The sequence below is a fragment of the Salvelinus fontinalis genome, chromosome 29, assembly GCF_029448725.1.
Source record: "Salvelinus fontinalis isolate EN_2023a chromosome 29, ASM2944872v1, whole genome shotgun sequence".
Taxonomy (NCBI): domain Eukaryota; kingdom Metazoa; phylum Chordata; class Actinopteri; order Salmoniformes; family Salmonidae; genus Salvelinus; species Salvelinus fontinalis.
Window position 1 is genome coordinate 39,080,954 of NC_074693.1, and position 19,285 is coordinate 39,100,238.

Genomic DNA, 19,285 nt, shown 5'->3' on the forward strand with positions numbered 1-19,285 from the left:
GCTACCAGGAGACAGGCCAGTACATCAGGAGACGTGGAGGAGGCCGTAGGAGGGCAACAACCCAGCAGCAGGACCGCTACATCCGCCTTTGTGCAAGGAGGAGCACTGCCAGAGCCCTGTAAAATGACCTCCAGCAGGCCACAAATGTGCATGTGTCTGCTCAAACGGTCAGAAACAGACTCCATGAGGGTGGTATGAGGGCCCGAAGTCCACAGGTGGGGGTTGTGCTTACAGCCCAACACCGTGCAGGACGTTTGGCATTTGCCAGAGAACACCAAGATTGGCAAATTCGCCACTGGCGCCCTGTGCTCTTCACAGATGAAAGCAGGTTCACACTGAGCACATGAGCACATGTGACAGACGTGACAGAGTCTGGAGACGCCGTGGAGAACGTTCTGCTGCCTGCAACATCCTCCAGCATGACCGGTTTGGCGATGGGTCAGTCATGGTGTGGGGTGGCATTTCTTTGTGGGGCCGCACAGCCCTCCATGTGCTCGCCAGAGGTAGCCTGACTGCCATTAGGTACCGAGATGAGATCCTCAGACCCCTTGTGAGACCATATGCTGACACATGCACATTTGTGGCCTGCTGGAGGTAATTTTGCAGGGCGCTGGCAGTGCACCTCATTGCACAAAGGCGGAGGTAGCGGTCCTGCTGCTGGGTTGTTGCCCTCCTACTGCCTCCTCCACGTCTCCTGATGTACTGGCCTGTCTCCTGGTAGCGCCTCCATGCTCTGGACACTACGCTGACAGACACAGCAAACCTTTTTGCCACAGCTCGCATTGATGTGCCATCCTGGATGAACTGCACTACCTGAGCCACTTGTGTGGGTTGTAGACTCCGTCTCATGCTACCACTAGAGTGAGAGCACCGCCAGCATTCAAAAGTGACCAAAACATCAGCCAGGAAGCATAGGAACTGAGAAGTGGTCTGTGGTCACCACCTGCAGAATCACTCCTTTTTTGGGGGTGTCTTGCTAATTGCCTATAATTTCCACCTTTTGTCTATTCCATTTGCACAACAGCATGTGAAATTTATTGTCAATCAGTGTTGCTTCCTAAGTGGACAGTTTGATTTCACAGAAGTGTCATTGACTTGGAGTTACATTGTGTTGTTTAAGTGTTCCCTTTATTATTTTGAGCAGTGTATAATTACTTAGGTGTTGCCAGCTGTGGGTATGTGGGCAGGATTAAAATGAACTCAACCCAAGGAACACTGTTACGGTACCTTCAATTCCATGACATACAGTACCAGTCAAAAGTTTGGACACACCTACTCATTCAAGGGTTTTTCTTTATTTGACTATTTTACACATTGTAGAATAATAGCGAAGACATCAAAACTCTGAAATAACACAAATGGATTCATGGAGTAATCAAAAAAGGGTTAAACAAATCATAAAATATTTTATAGTAGCCACCCTTTGCCTTGACAGCTTTGCACACTCTTGGCATTCTCTCAACCAGCTTCACCTGGAATGCTTTTCCAACAGTCTTGAAGGAGTTCCGACATATGCTGAGCACTTGTTGGCTGCTTTTCCTTCACTCGGCGGTCCAACTCATCCCAAAAGATCTCAATTGGGTTAAGGTTGGGTGATTTTTGAGGCAAGGTCATCTGATGCAGCACTCATCACTCTCCTTCTTGGACAAATAGCCCTTACACAGCCTGGAGATGTATTGGGTCATTGTTCTTTTGAAAAACAAATGATAGTCCCACTAAGCGCAAACCAGGTGGGATGGCGTATCGCTGCAAAATGCTGTGGTAGCCATGCTGGTTAAGTGTGCCTTGAATTTGAAATAAATCCATGTCACCAGCAAAGCACCATCACACCTTCTCCTCCATGCTTCACGGTGGGAACCACACATGCGGAGGTCATCAGTTCACCCACTCTGCATCTCACAAGACACGGCGGTTGGAGCCAAATATCTCAAATTGACAGATCAAAGGACAGATTTCCACCGGTCTAATGTCCATTGCTCATTTTTCTTGGCCCAAGCAAGTCTCATTTTCTTATTGGTGTCCTTTAGTAGTGGTTTCTTTGAAGCAATTCGACCATGAAGGCCTGATTCATGCAGTCTCCTCTGAACAGTTGATGTTGAGATGTGTCTGTTACTTGAATTCTGTGAAGCATTTATTTGGGCTGCAATTTCTGAGGCTGGTAACTAATGAACTTATCCTCTGCAGTAGAGGTAACTCTGGGTCTTCCTTTCCTGTGGCGGTCCTCATGAGAGCCAGTTTCATCATTGCGCTTGATGATTTTTGCGACTGCACTTGAAGAAACTTTCAAAGTTCTTGAAATTTTCCACATTGACTGACCTTCATGTCTAAAAGTGATGATTGACTGTAATTTCCCTTTGCTTTTTTGATCTGTTCTTGCCATAATATGGACTTTTTTTAACCAAATAGGGCTATCTTCTGTATATCCCCCTACCTTGTCACAACACAACTGATTGGCTCAAACGCATTAAGAAGGAAATAATTTCCACAAATTAACTTTTAACACATGTTACACATGTTAATTGAAATGCATTACAGGTGACTACCTCAAGAAGCTAGTTGAGAGAATACCAAGAGTGTGCAAAGCTGTCATCAAGGCAAAGGGTGGCTACTTTGAAGAATCTGAAATATACAATAAATGTCGTTTTGTATAACACCTTTTTAGTTACTACATGATTCAATGTGTGCTATTTCTTAGTTTTGATGTCTTCACTATTATTCTACAATGTGGAAAATAGTCAAAAATAAAGTAAAACCCTTGAATGAGTAGGTGTGTCCAAACTTTTGACTGGTAATGTATATATATTTTTTCTAACTTCTCGCAAATCTCAGTTTTGGAAGAGACTGACTTTATGACCAAAAGTATCCTATTTACACTTTGTAGTACATTTTCACTCTAGAATAAATGTTTCTGACTCATATCGATGACACAAAGGTCATGTTCAAAACAAGAAGTTTCTTTTTAGGGGCTACCGCTCTTTAAAGGGACAGTGTGAGATTCTGGTAGACTTCCAGTCATTGTGCTTATGCTAGTTAGCATTGGCTCGCAAAACTACCAACAACTTCCTTCAAACTGCACGTACAGACATAAAAAATGGTATCCATGAGTTCATCTGAGTCATCTGCTTAATTGCCAGAATCTTGCACTATCCCTTTAAATGATGATCATACTATGCTCTTGAACTTTATTTGTATGAAACCTTCAACTTAGGACACCATTAAATATAAAATGAACTTACTACGGTACATCAAAACATGGCTACATGTGGATAAGCTCTAAGCTACAAATAAATGCTGAATCAAGAGACAGGCTCCACCTTCAATTGACCCTTCCCTATGCCCCGTCCCAGAATTTGGAGCAACCAATCGCAATGTTCTGGTGGATAGCAACTGGCATCAAGTCCAACTCCTCGATCAAGCTCAGCTTGGTTGAAGCCAATGAGGGCAATGGCAAAAACAGAGTTTATCAAATGACAAATTGTTTAAATTGGCTAAATAATTGAACAGTGCACCAAGGGTACTTGCAACTGTGATTCCTGAAATGCAAGGCCTGTTGGAGTATTTGTTAATCTGAAATTGCTTGGTTGCTGGTTAGCTAGATCTCAGTCTCATTGGCCACCATTGAAAGTGTTTCTAATGCTAGAACGCCAGATAGTTAGTTAATATGATTTGTTTACTCCAATTGAACGTTAGCTAGCTAAGTTAGCTAAACTTTGCAAAAAAAGAAATGTCCTCTCACTTTCAACTGCGTTTATTTTCACCAAACTTAACATGTGTAAATATTTGTATGAACATAAGATTCAAAAACTGAGACATAAACTGAACAAGTTCCACAGACATGTGACTAACAGAAATGGAATGTGTCCCTGAACAAAGGGTGGGCAAAAGTAACAGTCAGTTTCTGGTGTGGCCACCAGCTGCATTAAGTACTGCAGTGCATCTCCTCCTCATGGACTGCACCAGATTTGCCAGTTCTTGCTGTGAGATGTCACCCCACTCTTCTACCAAGGCACCTGCAAGTTCCCAGACTTTTCTGGAGGGATGGCCCTCACCCTCTGATCCAACAGGTCCCAGACGTGTTCAATGGGATTGAGATCTGGGCTCTTCGCTGGCCATGGCAGAACACTGACATTCCTGTCTTGCAGGAAATCACGCACAGAACAAGTAGTATGGCTGGTGGCATTGTCACGCTGGAGGGTCATGTCAGGATGAGCCTGCAGGAAGGGTACCACATGAGGGAGGAGGATGTCTTCCCTGTAATGCACAGCGTTGAGATTGCCTGCAATGACAACAAGCTCAGTCCGATGATGCTGTGACGCACTGCCCCAGACCATGATGGACCCTCCACCTCCAAATCGATCCCGCTCCAGAGTACAGGCCTCGGTGTAACGCTCATTCCTTTGACGATAAATGCGAATCCGACCATCACCCCTGGTGAGACAAAACCGCGACTCGTCAGTGAAGAGCACTTTGTCAGTCCTGTCTGGTCCAGCGACGGTGGGTTTGTGCCCATAGGCAACGTTGTTGCCGGCGATGTCTGGTGAGGACCTGCCTTACAACAGGCCTACAAGTCCTCAGTCCAGCCTCTCTCAGCCTATTGCCGACAGTCTGAGCACTGATGGAGGGATTGTGTGTTCCTGGTGTAATTAGGGCAGTTGTTGTAGCCATCCTGTACCTGTCCCGCAGGTGTGAATTTCGGATATACCGATCCTGTGCAGGTGTTGTTACTCGTGGTCTGCCACTGCGAGGACAATCAGCTGTCCGTCCTGTCTGCCTGTAGCGCTGTCTTAGGCGTCTCACACTACGCACATTGCAATTTATTGCCCTGGCCACATCTGCAGTCCTCATGCCTCCTTGCAGCATGCCTAGGGCACGTTCACGCAGATGAACAGGGACCATGGGCATCTTTCTTTTGGTGTTTTTCAGATTCAGTAGAAAGGCCTCTTTAGTGTCCTAAGATTTCATAACTGTGACCTTAATTGCCTACCGTCTGTAAGCTGTTAGTGTCTTAACGACCGTTCCACAGGTGCATGTTGATTAATTTTTTGTGGTTCATTGAACAAGCATGGGAAACAGTGTTTAATAGCTTTGACTGTATGCTTACAGTGCAATTGTAATAACAGTCCACCACAACATACCCAAGAATCTTCTGATTAGCAAGGGGTAGTCTGTTTAATTTCACTGTGTAATACAACCACAATTTGAGATCATTGAAGAGGGGTTTTCTCTTGTAGTTTGAATGAGGAATTGGGTTTCAGAGGGAAATGTTGTCTGATGTTGCAACAGTAACCAAGGGGGGCGGGCTTAGAGAAGGATCAATTGTCCCCCACAGAAAAAGCCCCTCTTCAAAAATGTAAGCCTGTAATTTGGCCGTGACTAGTCTCTCCAGTCCAATCAACAGAAGGCGTCTCGCTCTAATACAAAGAGAAAGGACAACCCCCTCCCATGACCCCTCCCCATTCCCACCTCTCTCCCATCTGTCTGCACCATGTCCGACAGGCAAAAGGGGTACACAGACACACACAAATGCACATAAGCACACAAACGTGCACGCATGCACAAACCCTCAGAAACCCATGACTCATATAAATGGTTGAGGTTGCCATCATATAATGGTCACCTCTCATAAAACATTGATGATGCAAAGTTTGATGATGAAGAGGTGAGGAGACAGAGAGAAGGAGAGAGAATACACGAGAGAAAGCAAATGAGTGCAGTTGGAGTGGCTTGTGGTGTACGTAAGGTACATTTGCACATTTATTTTTCACTAGATCTGGAAGCCTGGAGACTTACACTAAGCAGTGGGGGGGTATGGTTGAATGTTTTAGTCTGTGAATGTCGGAAGAGTTCGTGTCTTGACACTCGCTTTCCCTATACCGTTCGTTCGGCCTCTTCCCCTGCCTGGAGCAAGCAGGTTTTCAGAGCTCTCCACACCCCTTATTACTCTGTGCATGTTTAATCAACCAGTATGGTTACCATGTCAACCACGGTGCAAAATCTGAGAATAGACAGGGTACTTCAGAGCTGTGACCCAGTTACTGTGTGTCAACAAATTCACTAGGACAATGGGTGAATGAGACTCATTACACAGATAACCCTCTGGGGTGAAGTACAGTACAGGCCCAGGTCAGGTCTGAAAGCCCAGGCATTGGTTTTGAAAGGGACTGAATTAATCAAGCCCCCAACCGATGTACATGCTTCTGTAATGGTTGGTGAAATATTTAACCATGCTAGCAGGTTTCGTGCAGTTGTCTCCAATGTGTGATTTTAAGTTCAGTCCAAAATTATAAGATTTACCATTAAAGTTTATAGATGCTCAATTCATATTTCTGGTAATATGATCACATCATATAAAATCATAACTTTCGATAAAAGATAAGACATTCCCGACCGAAAAGTTATTGAAATATGGTGTCGTGTTTTTTGAGCACCTGCTGGACATTATTGAGAACAATGAGAAAACCCTCAGACGTTGGCCATTAGGGGAGAGTGGGGTATGTTGAGCCACCCTTTATACGAAATAATATACAAAATATATAATTTGACCAAATATTAATGAAGAGGTCATCATTTCATGGAGTCTGTGAAGAAAGAAACCACATGGAAAAGTGGTAAGCAAGTTAGGTCTGAAACTGATTTTCACCAAGTCAAATACATTTATTGGGTTAGAGGTTTCATGATGCTTGTATCTAAACCAAAGTAGCTAATTTAAAGATCTCTATAAGCTTCAATGTGAGGTCCTAAACCTAAAAGTCCTAAACCTGAAAGTGCATCCTTGTCACTGTGGGCTAATAGTCAAAATTGTTGCCTTGGTGTAAGTGGCATATGTTTAAATTGTAAACAAAAAGTACAAAGTGTTTGTTAGGTGATAAAACCTGTATTGAAAAGATTCAAATGCTTTAAAATGATTGAAAGACAAAAAATGATTGTGTCGAATTGTGTTTACAGAACATTCTGAAATATATAGGACCAGTCAAAAGTTTGGACACCCATTCATTCATAGGTTTTTCTTTATTTTTACTATTTGTACATTGTAGAATAATAGTGAAGACATCAAAGCTATGAAATAACACACATTGAATCATGTAGTAAGCAAAGAATTGTTAAACAAGTGAAAATAGAAGATTCTTCAAAGTAGCCACCCTTTGCACACTCTTGGCATTCTCTCAACCAGCTTCATGAGGTAGTCCCTTTGAATGCATTTCAATTAACAGGTGTGCCTTGTTAAAAGGTATTTTTTATAAAATAAAATGTTTATCCCCTTTTTTCACCCCAATTTCGTGGTATCCAATTAGTAGTTACTGTCTTGTCTCATCGCTACAACTCCTGTACGGGCTCGGGAGAGACGAAGGTCGAGAGCCATGCGTCCTCCGAAACACAACCCAACCAAGCCACACTGCTTCTTAACACATCACGCCTCCAACCCGGAAGCCAGCCGCACCAATGTGTTGGCGGAGACACCGTACACCTAGTGACCTGGTCAGCGCACACTGCACCAGGCCCGCCACAGGAGTTGCGATGAGACAAGGATATCCCTACCGGCCAAACCCTCCCTAACCCGGACTACGCTAGGCCAATTGTCCGTCGCCCCATGGACCTCTGGGGACCACTGCGCCACCCGGGAGGCCCGTTAAAAGGTCATTTGTGGAAATTATTTCCTTAATGCGTTTGAGCCAATCAGTTGTGTTGTGACAAGGTCGAGGTTGTATACACAAGATAGCCCTATTTGGTAAAACCCCAAATACGTCCATATTATGGCAAGAACATCTCAAATAACCAAAGAGAAACGAAAGTCCATCATTACTTTAAGACACAAAGGTCAGTCAAGTGCAGCCGCAAAACCATCAAGCGCAATGAGGAAACTGGCTCTCATGAGGATGGCAACAGGAAGGGATGACCCAGAGTACCTCTGCTGCAGAGGATAAGTTCATTAGAGTTACCAGCCTCAGAAATTGCAGCCCAAATAAATGCTTCAAGTAACAGACACATCTCAAAAACAACTGCTCAGAGGAGACTGTGTGAATCAAGCCTCCATGGTCGAATTGCGGCAAAGAAACCACTACTAAAAGACACCAATAAGAAAAAGAGACTTGCTTGGGCTAAGAAAAACAAGCAATGGACATTAGACCGGTGGAAATCTGTTCTTTGGTGTGATGACTCCAAATGGGATATTTTTGGTTCTAACCGCCGTGTCTTTGTGAGACGCAGAGTTGCATTCTGCAGCGATACGCCATCCCATCTGGTTTGCGCTTAGTGGGACTATCATTTGTTTTTCAACAAGACAATGACCCAACACACCTCCAGGCTGTGTAAGGGCTATTTGACCAAGAAGGAGAGTGATGGAGTGCTGCATCAGCTGACCTGGCCTCTACAATCACCCAACCTCAACCCAATTGAGATGGTTTGGGATGAGTTGGACCTCAGAGTGGAGGAAAAGCAGCCAACAAGTGCTCAGCATGTGGGAACTCATTCAAGACTGTTCGAAAACCATTCCAGGTGAAGCTGGTTGAGAGAATGCCAAGAGTGTGCAAAGCTGTCATCAAGGCAAAGGGTGGCTACTTTCAAGAATCTAAAATATATTTTGATTTGTTTAACATTGTTTTGGTTACTACATGATTCCATATGTGCTATTTCATTATTCTACAATGTAGAAAATAGTAAAAATATAGAAAAACCCTTGAATGAGTAGGTGTGTCCAAACTTTTGACTGGTACTGTATGTAAATATCTTTGTTAGAAAGTGTATCATATTTCCCTTGGCGGAGTGATGCTGAATGTAAAAGATGGCTCAACTTAACCCCACTCTCACCTAATAACTGTGACAACATTTTGGGGAACAATTGGTGGAATTCCCTTGACCTCCATAGGGATGCAGCTGGAGTCCAAAACAATGGAAGTGGAAGAGCAGGTCAGCTGGCAGTGGAGAGAGCCAGAATTCACTGTGTGAGAAGATTAACTCCATGGATAATCCGTTTTTGGGAGAGGGAAAACCATGTATGAAACCATGAAATGTCACAGGCCATGTTAGAGGGGCTCAAAATGTGCAATGCTGCATTATACCACAAATGTCCAGTTTGTAGGGGACAATAGAGCATATGATGTGTGGTAATGGTTCCAGATTACACATTTCATTAGTTTAAATGTGATATACTACAGCAATACAATACCTGATTTTTCCCTCTATTGAGCCTAGACTCCTGAGCACATTATCACACATTGGCAATAAAACTTGATCAACCGAGTTGAACAGAAGGAGATCTAATTCCTTCCCTTGGCTCAGGTAGTCTTAACAGGTGGGCCTTACTCAATTTTTCCTTTCGTTCAGAGCTGGAGCAGTCACAGCAGTATGTCATTACAATTGCTACCTAAAGTGGAATTGATTCCTCGGTATCAAGCGAGGACAGATTGTGACTTCATTCAATGTTTTAACATAACAAATTTGTTTTGATTTAAGCCATTTTTATTTTTGGGGAATTAGGATTGTCCACTGTTGTTGTCGTTGACTTGTGGCACGCGGCATGAAGCGCTACATTTGGCTAACAGATGAAGAGAGCAGCTGGTACATCTGACTCACAATCTGAGATTTGCAGTCTGAGGAGGACCATAGAGATCCCATAATACAATATTTTCCAATATTTGATCAGTTTCTTGAACCCTACAATAATTGTAAGGCCCAATCTATAACTCTGTAATTGACATAATTATTAAGAAGTACCCCTCTTCCATTAGAAAGCTAAACTACATCTGTAATATCAGTAGCAATATAACAGAAGATCAACACTAAGATGATCAATTCCTGTCACATGACAATTGAAAGTCCCTTAAAATAGACCTTGTAACCCTTTGTTAATGGTCAAAAAAAAGAATGTGATGCAAACTATTTGTGGGTGTTTATTGTTATTTTGATGATTTACAAAGCAGTACTGAGAGGTATAAAATATGCTCTTTTACAATGCATGTACAGTTACGTTGTGTCTGAAAACCATTAAATGTCATGTTACGTACAGTACGTGCATGACATTTGCTCTTCTCTCATGTTAGCCCCCTGGCTAGTCCATGGTGCCCCTAATGCCAGGAAAGGGCTCCAGATGACCTATAGAGCTCTGGTCCACATATAACAGGTGACCTCGTAGAAGGTGACAGTTGGTGGAGGAATGACCCCAGAGAAAGTGCACTTACAAGTGATTGTCCTCTTAAATACATCATGGACTCAGGGTTCTCTGAGGTTGGGGGGTCAGATTGTGACCAGACACCCCAAAATGATAGGTTTGGTCACATAGACTATTAAATAAAAGCATAACTGTTTAATGACGCTGCTTCCTGAGAGTTTGCTCAGATTTCTGGTTACAGCACAGAGCACATAACAACACTGTATATATAAGTGTGGGGGGGGGGGGGGGGCATGGTAAAAGCTAGGTGGCATGACTAGTGAAAGATCAACGACTTCAGTTCAGACTAAAATCAACGCTTCTGTAGCAGTGTTTGTCGTGGATAATCGTCTCAGAAATATAACACTATTATAAGAACTTGTAAAATCAATAAAGACTTTTAATACAATGTATCACAAGCCGGGGTGATCCGCGGATCACACACCTTCCCAGAGCACTGGCTCTGTCTTATATACACACACACACACACACATGAGAACATTACATACATTAATTAAATTACTTCTCCTAGGTCATCTGCCACTATTATCCTTCATTTCAGGCTTCCTGCTTGTTTTCGCCCAATAACGCCTGTATCCGCTCTTGATTAGATTATAATGGTGGCAGGACCCTCTTGTCTCCTAAAATTAATATATGTCTATCTTACCCTAAGCACTTATGGCCTTTACCCTAAGCACTTATGGCCTTTCCTCTCTATTTTATCTTCATAATGGTGTCCTGCTGTAACGTCCTGACCAGAGTTCTTATGTGTTTTGCTTGTTTAGTGTTGGTCAGGACGTGAGCTGGGTGGGCATTCTATGTTGTGTGTCTAGTTTGTCTGTTTCTGTGTTCAGCCTAATATGGTTCTCAATCAGAGGCAGCTGTCAATCGTTGTCCCTGATTGAGAATCATATATAGGTGGCTTGTTTTGGGTTGGGGATTGTGGGTGGTTGTTTCCTGTCTCTGTGTTTGTGTTCTGCACCAGATAGGTCTGTCTCGGTTTTCACATTTGTTATTTTGTTATTTGTATTAGTGTTACCGTTTATTCGTCTAATTAAACATGTTGAACACTAGCCGCGCTGCATTTTGGTCCTCTCCTTCATCCCAGGAAGAAAACCGTTACACCTGCTCTTTCCATAAATGCACTTCAAGGCACGTATGGCTTTGGCCATCTGCTAATCTTTGGTTTCCTGTATTTACCAGAATGGCAAATGCACTCATGTCTGCCTTCTTCTCCTATTTTCTAATGTACACCTGTCTATTGTTTAATAGTGTGATATCTGCCTCCATATGTAACAATAACTCCTACATGTTCCCGTTCATTGTTTGCAACAATGTCAAATGATCTCCACAACTCCTAAGAATGTCAAACGGAAAATAATTTGTCATCTAAGAAAACACCCCAAAACATTAAATATAGACATCATAAAGCCATTTGAGAGGCCCTCAAGGCAGGGACTCCAAGTCATTAATTGTCCTTCCTCCCAGGAGGGTTTTAAATCTCCGCTGTCATGTGCTCTTAAGCCAGTCTTTGATAACAGCAAGGTGACCATGCTGTTCTTTTCATCTAGCACCAACGTAGTACAATTTGCAGTGGGCATGGGAATAATTGTCTCATCCAAGCGACAAGAGACTTAGAACTCGTAATATAAGAGAAAGGCCCAATCTTCCCTTTATGAGGGGTTGTTGTTTTATAGGTAGTTTATAGATCATTATTAGATCATATGTAGTGTGTTAATCATTATTACATAGTTATAACTCAGTGTTGTTTTGGTGCTTGCCAAATAATAGGTTTATTTATGGCTGCACTGTGGATTACTACTGTTATTTTTTTTTAAGTATACCATAAAACACACAACCTCACTGTGAGGGTAATACTGTGAGACCATACTCAAGTCCCCCTCAATATGGCTACTCTAGCTGTGCATAGTCAAATGTATTTTCCTTGTGTCAGTACTTGAAATGTCATGACAGTTTTGGGGCAATTTTCTGTTTGTTTGATGTTGCTTTTTCTGTTTGGGGGGGGGGGGGGGGGGGTAGGGATTAGGTTTGCAAGGTGGAACCAAACTGCAAATATTAAAGGAGAACCAAAATTCCATTATTTTCTAGTGGGCAAGACACACTACATATACTATAGCAGCATGTAGGCCAGCCTATTACATTGGCGCTTACATTATTCATGCATTCGGACCGCATAATTGCAAACAGGAGCATCAAATCATCTTGTTTCAAGCACTAGACATCTAGCTAAGTGTCCCTAGATGAAGTTCTAGCATGTGTAACAGTGTTGCTTCCGTCCCTCTCTTTAGCCGAACCTGGGCTCGAACCAGGGCCCCTCTGAACACAGCAACAACCGCCACCCACGGAGCTCCGTTACGTATCGCTCCACAAAAGCCACGGCCCTTGCGGAGCAAGGGAAATAACTTCTTCAAGGTCTCAGAGCGAGTGACATCACCGGTTGAACACTACTAGCACATACCGCTAACTAGCTAGGCATTTCACACCGGTTACACCTGGTCCCGGACCTGTTTGTGCTGTATCCAACTCCTATGATCATTGTCCTGGTTTAGCATGACGTAAGGCCATAGGCGTTGGATGTACAGCACAAAAAGGTCTGGGACCAGGTTACTGAAGTTCATCAGTCAGTGTGTTGATTCAGTGAGGAAGCAATAAAGAATAACGTTAATGTGAAGCAGCACTCAGGCAAACTGCTTTAGCGCCATGTTTTATGTATAACTTTCCAGATTTGATGGAGAAGATATGTGCCAGTTGGGCTGCAGAACCAGTAGCGGAAAGCGTGGCTGGCTAAGTAATTGTATGTGGACTAACTAGCTGGTTCCTTCAGTCAAATGAATGGATGTGGTGTACTACATACATGCATGTAAAGCCTGGGTGCTAGTCTCTTTCAGATGGATCAACATTGAGGGAGATTGCCAACTGTATGATGTGACAGATTGGGATTCAAGGATATAGAATTCACACAGAGTGCACACCTAGTAACGGTGACTGATCGGTATTTAATCAACACTGCTATCAGGAAGTTTCCGGTAGTCATCCCACAGGTTGGAGACATTATAGTCTTATAGAGTCATGAACCATACTGTGAAAATAGAATTCCTGAGACAATGTCATATTGCAGCCACTAATGGTATTAACACCTTACCAGACAATAAAGGTATGCCACTTAGCAATAAGTATTTCTAGGTAAACTAGCATCCATGACACTCACACACACACACACAAACACACTCATATGCACACAGACACTGAGTACACTGATTGGCCAGGGTACCAAAATGTAATCTGCAGGAACGGAGCAGAGAGTAGCTGCAGGGATGATGACTAGACTTGGCCAGTGCCATGGTAACTGTTTCAGCTCTCACTCATGCCTGTGAAGCACTCACTGGTTTTCAGGGATGAGAGGAAGGAGGGTGGGAGGGACGGGGGGGAGGAAAGAAGCACAGACGTATGAAGCCCTGTCACGTGCACAGAACTTGGGATGGAGGGAAAAAAGGAAGGAAGGAGGAGTGAAGGGGGGTGACACACCTCAGAGAATGATAGCATCCTTTTGTCATACAGTGAGCAATTTTATTAATATGGAGGAATGCAAATTCAAACTAATGCCAGCGCCCTGGTAAACAAATGTATTTATACAGTACACAGCTATTTACCCCTCAAACATACACTTAACACTGGTTTAGTGGGAGGGGGTGGGTTTGCATTATAAATAGCAACCCCTCTGCACAAAGCAAACAACATACCCTGCATGCACATGAACAAGAGAGAAATTCTGACATGCAACAAATCCAGATTTTTTTTTGGGGGGGGGGGGGAGTTTGTTAAAATAATAAAAGAGCTTTGATTTAAATACAATAGCTGGACATGTGGATAGTCTGGATACAATGGTTTTATTAGTGAGCGGAGCTGGCTCGAGGTCTCTTGTCTTCAATGTTCCCCTGAGCCATCTCGACAGGCATGCGAGAGCCTTACCGAGACGCCTGTGAACAAAGACAATTCTCCCTGTGCTTTCACAGTCAACGCTCATAGAAGCAGTTCACACCACTCTCTGACTGTCTCGACAGCGGACGAGACACAAACACACTTCAGTCAAGCAGACACTCAGTGGACAAAGGAACAACCATAACAGATGCTCTTTATACCCAGAGTATTAACCAACTATTTACCCAATCCTTTCTGAATAAATAGTCCACTGACAGACAGACTAAGAAATTAGGGGAAGATTTTACTCAAAGGGAATCTCAATCCATCCACTTAAATGTAAAAAATACTCTCTCTTTCCTTACCTTTCTGAGTCTGACCCTCATCCAAATCTTCTTCCATCTTGGCTATTCTAGATGTAGAGCAACTAGAGATGTGACAGAAGCTCCTTGGTTTGCAGGTTCAAAACCCTGTTTCTTTGTGTCAAAGATAGTCCACAGAGCCCTCCTTCTCTCTCGCTTTCCCTCTTGCTCTCTCACTCTCTTTCTCGGTCTCTCGGTTCTGTGTTAAGACCGCTTGTCAGCAGTGATTTCATTCAAGTGGTCGTGCCGTGAAAGAGATCATTGCATCTTCACAGCGCTGTCCATTGCGAGCAGCTCTGGCAAGTGCTGGAAACCTGTTCTCTACAGTGGAGAAAAGGGGGGGGGTCTCAGTAGGCATTATGTTTGCAGGAGGGCGGGCTAGCAAGCGCAGGTGCTCAGAAAGCAGAGAGAGGCAATGGTAGAAACAGTCTCAACCATGAACACTGACCCGAGCAGGCGGAGGAGTTGCTTCGTTGGGTTGAATGTGTCCTTCGCTATCAAATAATGTTTTAAAACATGTTTTTATTCATAATGTCCATAATTTTCCACCTGTGGGCTGCCATTGTAGTACTCCATTCAAATACTGGTTCACTTTAAGACATAAATGGTCATACATGGTCATACAACAAAGAATAAAACTGTATTTAGTATATAATATCAGTTTAGTTGTTTACCTTAGGACGTGCATTAACCACAGTGATAAAATAATAAAATCCCCAAATTATCCTGCGGCATACTCTCATAGAAAACAGGTGCTAAGTAGAACCAAAAAGGGTTCTTCTGCTTGTCTCCATAAATATATACAGTCCCTTCAGTATGTATTCACACCCCTTGACTTTTTCCACATTTTGTGTCACTGGCCTACACACAATACCCCACAATGTCAAAGTGGAATTATGTGTTTAGAATTTTTTTTTTACAAATTAATAAAAAATAATAACCTGAAATGTCTTGTGTCAATAAGTATTCAACCCCTTTGTTGTGGCAAGCCTTTAATCAATTCAGGAGTAAAAATGTGTTTAACAAGTCACATAATAAGTTGCATTGACTCGCTGTGTGCAATAATAGTGTTGAACACGATTTTGGAATGACTACCTAATCTTTGTACCCCACACAAACAATTATCTGTAAGGTCCTTCAGTCAAGCAGTGAATTTCAAACACAGATTCAACCACAAACACCAGTGAGGTTTTCCAATGCCTCGCAAAGAAGGGCACCTATTAGTAGCAGACATCGAATATCCCTTTGAGCATGGTGAAGTTCTTACTTACACTTTGGATGGTGTATCAATATACCCAGTCACTACAATGATCCAGACATCCTTCCTAACTCAGTTGCCGGAGAGGAAGGCATTCGGTCAGAGATTTCACTATGAGGCCAATAATGACTTTAAAACAGTTATAGAGTTGAATGGCTTTGGTAGGAGAAATCTGAGGATGGATCAACATCATTGTAGTTACTCCACAACACTAACCTAAATGACAGCGTGAAAAGAAGGAAGCGTATTTACAGAATAATTTTTTGGGGAAAACATGCATTCTGTTTGCAATAAAGTAAAGTAAAAGTAAAACTGCAACAAAACCAAATGTGGCAGAGAGATACACTTTATGTACTGAATACAAAGTGTTATGTTTGGAACAAACACAACACATCACTGAGTACCACTATTCTTATTTTCAAGCATCGTGGTGGCTGCATCATGTTATGGGTATGCCTGTGATCGGCAAGGACTAGGGAGTTTTTTTAGGATAAAAAGAAACAGAATAAAGCTAAGGCACAGGGGCAAAATCCTAGAGGAAACCCCAGTTCAGTCTGCTTTCCAACAGGCACTGGGAGATTAATTCACCTTTAAGCAGGACAATAATCTAAAACACAAGCCCAAATATACAATGGAGTTGCTAACTAAGATTACGTTGAATGTTCCTGAGTGGCCTAGTTACAGTTTTGACTTAAATCGGCTTGAAAATATATGGTAAGACTTGAACATGGCTGTTTAGCAATGCTCAACAACCACGTTGACAGAGCTAGAATAATTTTAAAGATTAATGTGCAATATTGTACAATCCAGGTGTGCAAAGATCTTAGAGACTTACCCAGAAAGACTCACAGCTGTAATCATTGCCATAGGTTATTCTAACTTGTATTGACTCATATAAACACGTCGAAAAACCCTTCTCGCCTTCCAAAGATTCCATCTTGCCTTCCAAATAACCATCCCTTTCGTACAAAAACAGTTCTTAGGATGAAAACGTTTCTAGTCACAAACCCTTCCCACATGAAAATATACTATGGTAGAAATACTATGGTATTCACTGTAGTGAATAAAGTCCTCAAAGATACTACCGTGATAACGGTAGTATTTACTGTTGTATACTGTAGTATTTATAGATAACTAAATATTGGATTGATTGGGTGGATTGATGGATGGTAGACACTGGATGGATGGTAGACACTGAAAGTCCCCCAAGAAATGGTTGATGCATTTAAGTCCGGGAATATGTCAGTATCAGACAGGAAGGGTATGACGTATTGTGTTATTGTATCATGTTATGAAAGACAACCCCGAAGGGGTGTAATGACGTAGCATGCATTAATGTTGTTAAGTAAAACTACAGTGTGTCTGAAGTGATTTCAAAGAATCACATACCAAGCATTATTTATGCAAAGTACTACGTAACATACATTATATCTTAGGTGAAACTGGAAATCTGTGCGAAGATGATTCTTATCACTAGGATGATAACAGATAGATTACCACAATGTCTCACCTGATATCAGTTTACCATGCATGAACTGGGGTCCCTGATGATCTTCTTGGCCTTCCTGCGTAGGTGTCCTGGAGGGCAGGCAGTGTGCTCCCAATGGTGCATTCGGCTGACTGTACCACCCTCTGTACCGCCTTGCGGTCAGCAGTGCAGGTCAGTATGCCCCCTATGGCGCTCCTGTAGAACACTGTGACAGGCTGAATTTTTTCGGACTCTTGAGTTTGAAGAAACTCTGTCGTGGCTTCCTCACCATGGTGTCCATGTGGTTTGACTGTTTCAGCTCCTGAGAGAGGTGTACGCCGAGGAACTTAACATTTTTGACTCTCTCCATGGCGGACCCATTGATGAGGATGGGGGCGTGTCCAGCCTGGTTCCTCCTGAAGTTCACAATCAGCTCCTATGTTTTGCTAATGTTGAGGGAGTGTTTGTTTACCTGGCACCAATCTATCAGAGTGCCCACCTCCTCCCAGTAGGCCATCTCATCATTGTTGGTAATCAGGCCTACTACTGTCATGTTAGCAGCGAACTTGATGATGGAGTTGGACCTGTGACAGGCCACGCAGTCATAGGTATACAGGGAGTACAAGAGGGGATTGAGGATGCACCCTTGGAGGGCCCCCATGTTCAGGGTCAGTGTGGAGGAGGTAATGATGCCTACCTTCACCACCTGGTGGTAGCCCGTCAGGAAGTCCAGGACCCAGTTGCATAGGGAGGAGTTTAGTACCAGGGCCTTGAGCTTTGTGGTGCGCTTGGAGGGCACTATGGTATTGAATGCCGAGCTGTAGTCGATGAATAGCATCCTCACATATGCATTCCTTTTGTCCAGGTGTGTGAGGGCAGAGTGCAGTGTAATAGCGATTGCCTCATCCATGGATCTGTCGGGGCGGTAGGCGAATTGGAAAGGGTTGACTGTTCTTTGACTAGCCTATCAAAGCACTTCATGATGACGGAAGTGAGAGCTATGGGTTGGCAGTCATTCAGTTCAGTTACTTTCTCTTTCTTGGACGCGGGGATGAAGCAGGTGGGAGTAACTGCCTGAGCTAGAGAGAGATTGAAAATGTCTGAAAACACAACAGCTAGCTGGTCTGCAGACGGGATGCCGTCTTGTTTGAACGACTTACCTACGTCCTCCGTGGAGACCATAGCTCAGAGTAGTTATGCTCGAAGCGAGAGAAAAATGTGTTTAGCTCGTCCAGTAGGGCGGCGTTGGTGTCCGCGAAGTGACTGGCTTTCTTTTGTTATCCGTGATCCTTAAAAGACTCTGTCACATATACCTCTTGTCCGACCAGCTGAATTGCTCCTCCATTTTGTCTCTATACTTGTAATTCGCCATCTTGATCCATCTGTGTAGGTCGTATTTGTACTGTTTAACCATACAATTGTCCCCGGTCACAATCTCTCTTCTTCAATTACCGACAAGGCTGCCATCAATCCACGGTTGTTGATTCTTGTAAGTGTTGAAAGACACCATCGGTATCACGTCATCTATGCTCTATGCATTTTTTAAATAATTTGGTGACTGAGTCGGTGTATTCATTGATGTTATCCCCAGAGGCGACCCAGAACATATTCCAGTCCATTTGACCAAAACAGACTTCACCAGAACTTACCTCTTCAGTTTTTGTTTGTTGGCGGGGAGGAGCAAAATGGAGTCATGGTCAGATTTACCGAAAGGAGGAAAGGAGAGGGCTGGTAATGTTCTGATAATTATGTGAGCTGGCTAGCTACAGATGTAGGATTATAATTTGAGCCAGTTTTCTACAGCAGGAAAATAACCCTGCTGCAAAAGGAAATGTGAATTATTATGTGGAATATAATTGACATTTCTGCGGGGGTTGATACATTTTCACAGACTGTTCTCTCTGCTACCGCATGGCAACCGGTACCGATGCATCAAGTCTGGAACCAACAGGACCCTGAACAGCTTCTACCCCCAAGCCACGAGACTACTAAATAGTTAACCAAATAGCTACCCAAACTATCTGCATTGACCCTCTTTGCACTAACTCTTTTAACTCACATACGCTGCTGCTACTGTTTATTATCTATCCTGTTACCTCGTCAATTTACCCCTA

General features: G+C 43.1%; 1 protein-coding gene across 1 annotated transcript in view; it reads right to left on the bottom strand.

Moving 5' to 3' along the window:
- Positions 1-14,832, bottom strand: part of LOC129827964 (neuronal membrane glycoprotein M6-a-like) — a 40,370-nt gene extending 25,538 nt beyond the window's left edge. The window contains exon 1 of the mRNA XM_055889280.1: positions 14,449-14,832. Within this exon, the coding sequence (XP_055745255.1) occupies positions 14,449-14,485 (37 nt within the window). The 5' untranslated portion in view covers positions 14,486-14,832. The remainder of the gene's footprint in view (positions 1-14,448) is intronic.
- Between the last annotated feature and the right edge of the window lie 4,453 nt (positions 14,833-19,285).